The sequence below is a fragment of the Tupaia chinensis genome, unplaced genomic scaffold (genome assembly GCF_000334495.1).
Source record: "Tupaia chinensis unplaced genomic scaffold, TupChi_1.0 Scaffold000477_1, whole genome shotgun sequence".
Lineage (NCBI taxonomy): Eukaryota > Metazoa > Chordata > Mammalia > Scandentia > Tupaiidae > Tupaia > Tupaia belangeri.
In genome coordinates this window covers 1,085,861-1,090,488 of record NW_006159986.1, presented here as the reverse complement: position 1 = coordinate 1,090,488, position 4,628 = coordinate 1,085,861, and the positions used below count along the sequence as shown (strand labels likewise).

At 47.1% G+C, this 4,628-nt stretch overlaps 1 protein-coding gene across 1 annotated transcript in view; it reads right to left on the bottom strand.

Moving 5' to 3' along the window:
- The window catches only part of ERBB2 (erb-b2 receptor tyrosine kinase 2), a gene marked incomplete at its 5' end in the record, with an annotated part of 23,327 nt that overhangs the window by 9,852 nt on the left and 8,847 nt on the right, over positions 1-4,628 (bottom strand). The window contains 2 exon segments of the mRNA NM_001317070.1: positions 3,486-3,646; positions 4,431-4,520. Coding sequence (NP_001303999.1) covers positions 3,486-3,646; positions 4,431-4,520 — 251 coding nt within the window.

Genomic DNA, 4,628 nt, shown 5'->3' with positions numbered 1-4,628 from the left:
CAGCCTTTCAACAACCCAATGGGGGTGTGGCTGGTCACATCCCCGTTTGACAAAGGCAGAAACTGGGCTCAAGGTCATCAGGGCTCTGGCTCCCAGCTGCCACCCCACAAGTGGGGACTCCTTCTCCAGCCTGGGAATCCTCATACCCGCCCCATACTGCCTTTGTACCCCCTGAGAGCACCAAATCTGAAAGTTCAGTTACTCCTTTCATAAAAGAGCCCAAGGTCAACTGACAAAGCTTCTCCCCCCCCCCAGTTCCATCTCTCTGTGTACACCCCAAAAACACCACAGCAGATGGCATGGAGGTTAAAGTGACTGGATTCCACACGGCTGACCGCGCAGTTCAAGTCCTGGACCCAGCCCCTTGAAAATCATGCTGGGCACACGTGCATGTGTGCTCAAAATCCAGAGAGGAAAATGAAGGAAAAGGGTTGCGGTGTGGCCTTCCCCCTTGGGGGATGCTTTCTCACTTTCTCTGTCTCCAGCAACTGCATTTAATACATATGCATATTGGGAACCAGTAGGTGGCGGGGTGGTTAAGGCGCTGGACACTCCCACATGGCTGACCATGGTTCGAGTCCTGGACCTGGTGACTTGCTTTCTCACTTTCCTCCTCTCTGTCTCTGTCTCTCTCTGGTCAAATTAAAAATAAATGAATAAACAGATAAAATTAAATAAAATAATTCTTTAAAAATATGCATATCTTCATATATTATCAAATGCAGATACAAGTAATCAAATCTTAAAAAAAAAGTCTGATTATAGATCAGTTGAACTATATGAAATAACTGTTTCTTGACCATTTTTACCCTTTTATTAGAGATAGGGCTAGGGAGGAGTAAAAGAAAGAGATGGTTGGGGACCAGCAGGTGGCATGGTGGTTAAGGTGCTGGACACTCCCACATGGCTGACCATGGTTCGAGTCCTGGACCTGGTGACTTGCTTTCTCACTTTCCTCCTCTCTGTCTCTGTCTCTCTCTGGTCAAATTAAAATAAATAAAATTAAATAATTCTTTTAAAAAAAAAAGAAAGAAAGAGATGGCTATTTCTGCAGGGCTTCACCGTGTCACCACCCTGCCCAGCCTTAACCACCAGGCCACCTACTTGGCGTGTTCAAGTTGGCTGAGAACCGAATCAGGCCTTCCATGTGCTTCTCTCCTCCCTCCCAAGCAGGGTACTATCCGTGCACCATCGCGGCTGGGCCCTGTACCATCTCTGACTTTCATGTGACTCAATCTAATCTCTACACACTTGTGTAGAGAAAAACTTGAAGGATGCACACACCACAGTCGACCTGCTGGTTCTTCCCCACCCCAGGGAGGGGAGAGACTGGGTGGGCAGAGGAGCAGAGTGAAAGGGCGTATTTATTTTGAAACATTTACATTTTACATTGTTGAAAATGTTTATCAAAGGACGTAGTCATATATTCCATGTGTAATTAAAGACAGCTAAGTGAAAAATAAAGGAAAAGCAGATTATTATGTTGGGATGTGGAAAATGTTATAATATTCTTTTTTCTTTTTTTTTTTTTTTTTTTGCCATAGGGTACACACACTCACTGGATAAAGAAAGAAAGAGACAGTGAGAGGGAAAGTGAGAAATCACCCTCCGGGTTTGGCCACACTGCAATCCCTTCTCCTCCATTCTCCTTGGGATTCTGAGCATGCACACATATGTGCCCAGCATGGTTTTCAACTGGCAGGTCTGAGACTCGAACCACAGTCTACCATTTGGGAGTCCAGTGCCTTAACTACCATGCACCTACTGGACCCACATTATTATTAAGTTAAAAAAAAACAAAGCACTTGGTAGACCAAATATGCTCTATGGTCCCATTTTGGTAAAAGTAAAATACTCATGTTCCAACAGAACATGCAGATAATAAGGGTAACTGGAAAACGATGTGCAGTAATGTGTGTAACAGACATTATAGTAATAGTACATGTTAGCATATACGTAAGAGCCAGCCAATGGCATGGTGGTTAAAGCAGCTAGAATGCTACATAGCCAACCCCATGGTTCAAGTCCTGGACCTGGCAGCTGGAAAAACACACCAAAAATCCTGAAAGGAGAAATGGAGAAGGGATTGTGATGTGACCATGTCCCATTAGGGGTGCTTTCTCTCCCCCCCCCACTGCCTCCCTTTCTCTCTCTCTCTCTCCAACAAGCACACATGCCCTGTGGCAATTTTTTTAAAAAAGTGCACAGATAAAATAACTGCAGGGGGGACCAGCAGGCAGCATGGTGGTTAAGGCGCTGGATATTCCCATGTGGCCAACCATAGTTCGAGTCCTGGACCTGGTGGCTTGCTTTCTCACTTTCTCTCTCTCTGTCTCCGGTCAAATTAAAAAATAAATGAATGAGTAAATAAAATTAAATAAGCAATTCTTTTTTAAAAAAATGTTTCTGAATAGTAACTGGAGGGGGTGCTGGCAGGTGGCATGGTGGTTAAGGTGCTGGACTTCCACATGGTCAACCGCGCTGCGAGTCCCAGACCTGACAGCTTGCTTTCACACTCTCTGGTGAATTAAAATAATTGAGGACCATCAAGTGGCGTGTTGGTTGGGGCGTTGGACACTCTCACATGGCTGACCATGTTTAGAGTCCCAGACCTGGTGGCTTGCTTTCTCACCCCTCCCCTCACCCCCATCTCTCTCTGTCAAATTAAAAATAAATGAATGAATAAATAAAATTAAATAATTCTTTAAAAATAATAATTAATTGATTCCTTAAAAATGAAAAACCTGGAGGGAAAATATTGCAAATATATTTTGTTTTATAACTTAATTTTTTTTTAATTTGCGAGAGGACACCTGCACTTAGCAGAGAGGAAGAGGGAAAAAGTACCTCTCCAGGGGGAATACTCACACTACAATTCCATCTCCTCCATTTCTCTCTCCTTTTGGGATTCTGGGGATGCACATGCACCTGACATGTTTTCAAGCCCAGGTCTGCGATTCAAACTGCTCACTCAGCCATGTGGGATTTAGCCACCAGGTCATGGATTGGCCTAAACAACTTTTTATTTTATTTTTTTTTGGAGAGGTTTTTGGTATAGGGTGCATGCACTTGCCAGAAAGACAGAGACGGAGAGATAGAAAGTGAGAAATCACCTCCCCGGGGGGGATGGCCATGCCGCAATCCCTTCTCCTCCATTCTCCTCTCAGAATCTTGGGAACACATGCACACGTGCCCAGTGTGAGTTTAAGCCACCGGGCCCAGGACTCGAACCGTGGTCAACTACATGGGAGTCCAGTGACATAGCCATTATGCCAACTGCTGGTCCCACAACTTAAATTTTAACATGTTTTTTTGTTTTGTTTACAACATGTTACTTTTGTGGTCAGGAAAAAAAAAAAAAAAACATGAAGATTAAGAGTTAGGGGAAGCAAAGGGAGGGCAGTCCCCATTTTACTACCGGAGAGCCCCCAAGAGGCTCCTGAATTGAAAGCCCCGCTTTCTGCAGAGAAGCCCCTCCAACTCACGAGTGCGTGCAGTTGATGGGGCACGGCTGGCACGTGCCCTCCTCGTCGGGGAACTTCCAGATGGGTATGTAGGAGAGATCAGACTTCACACCGCTGGGGCAGCGAGCCACGCAGGAGGCTCCATCTTTGTAGTGGGCGCAGGCCACACACTGGTCAGCCTCCTGGGCAGGGAGAAAGGGTTTGTGCAGGGCTGGCATGGCACTCCCAGAGCAGCAGGACTGGGCTCCCCATGGCCATTCAGTACACTTTCCACCCTGCTCCTGGAATAAGCTTCCTTACCCTTCACCCCATCCCCCCCTCAGATGCCCTCCTTCAAAGCTCAGTCCAGAAGGTGGGCTTCAAATAAGAACTGGAGGCAACCAGAGAAGGAGGGGCAGTACTTAGGTGTAACAGTAAGGATCAACACGAACTACAGGGGACCTCAGGAAGTTCATGGAAAAACAGGAGTTCGACTACAAGTTTATTCTGGTGCAGAATAATTTTAAATCTGTAGGTTTTTTCATAATATACATCTTCCTTGAACTTTTTGAAGATGCCATAGATTGTGTAGAAAGCCCTGTTTTGCTTACTCATTGTGCCAAATTCTGTTCATTTCATCCCCGGCCTACCCCAATGAGACAGGCACTGTTATCAATACAACATTCACTCTGTGAAAAAGAAAACCTCTGGAAGCAGAACCTGGATTTGAATCCAGGTCCTGATGCCTGAGCCCCTGGGCTAACCACCTTAGCACAGCATGGCTGAGAACACGGGCCTCCTTGGGACCTTTTACCAGGCTCTAAGCGCCCCAAGGTGCACCAGCACCCCAGCCTCCCGCCCTTCCCCACTCTTGTTGTGCGGGTCTAGCTGATGCACTCCCCAGGGTTCTACCAGACACCTGCAGCTCCTGGCCAGCCTCCAGGTCCCTGGTATTCCCTCCACCCCACTGAGCTTCCAGCTCCTCACCGATCCAAAGCAGGTCACTGAGCCGTTCTGGGGCTGACACTCAGGGTGACACAGCAGACAGTGCCTGCCATTCACGTACTCTCTGGGCAGCCTGAGATAAGTGACAGGTGTGAGGGGCTCTGAGAGGAGCCTCTGTGCTCCCCTCAGGCCACCTCTTCCCCACCCCACAGACCCCTGCAGGATTCGCATACCCCTGCA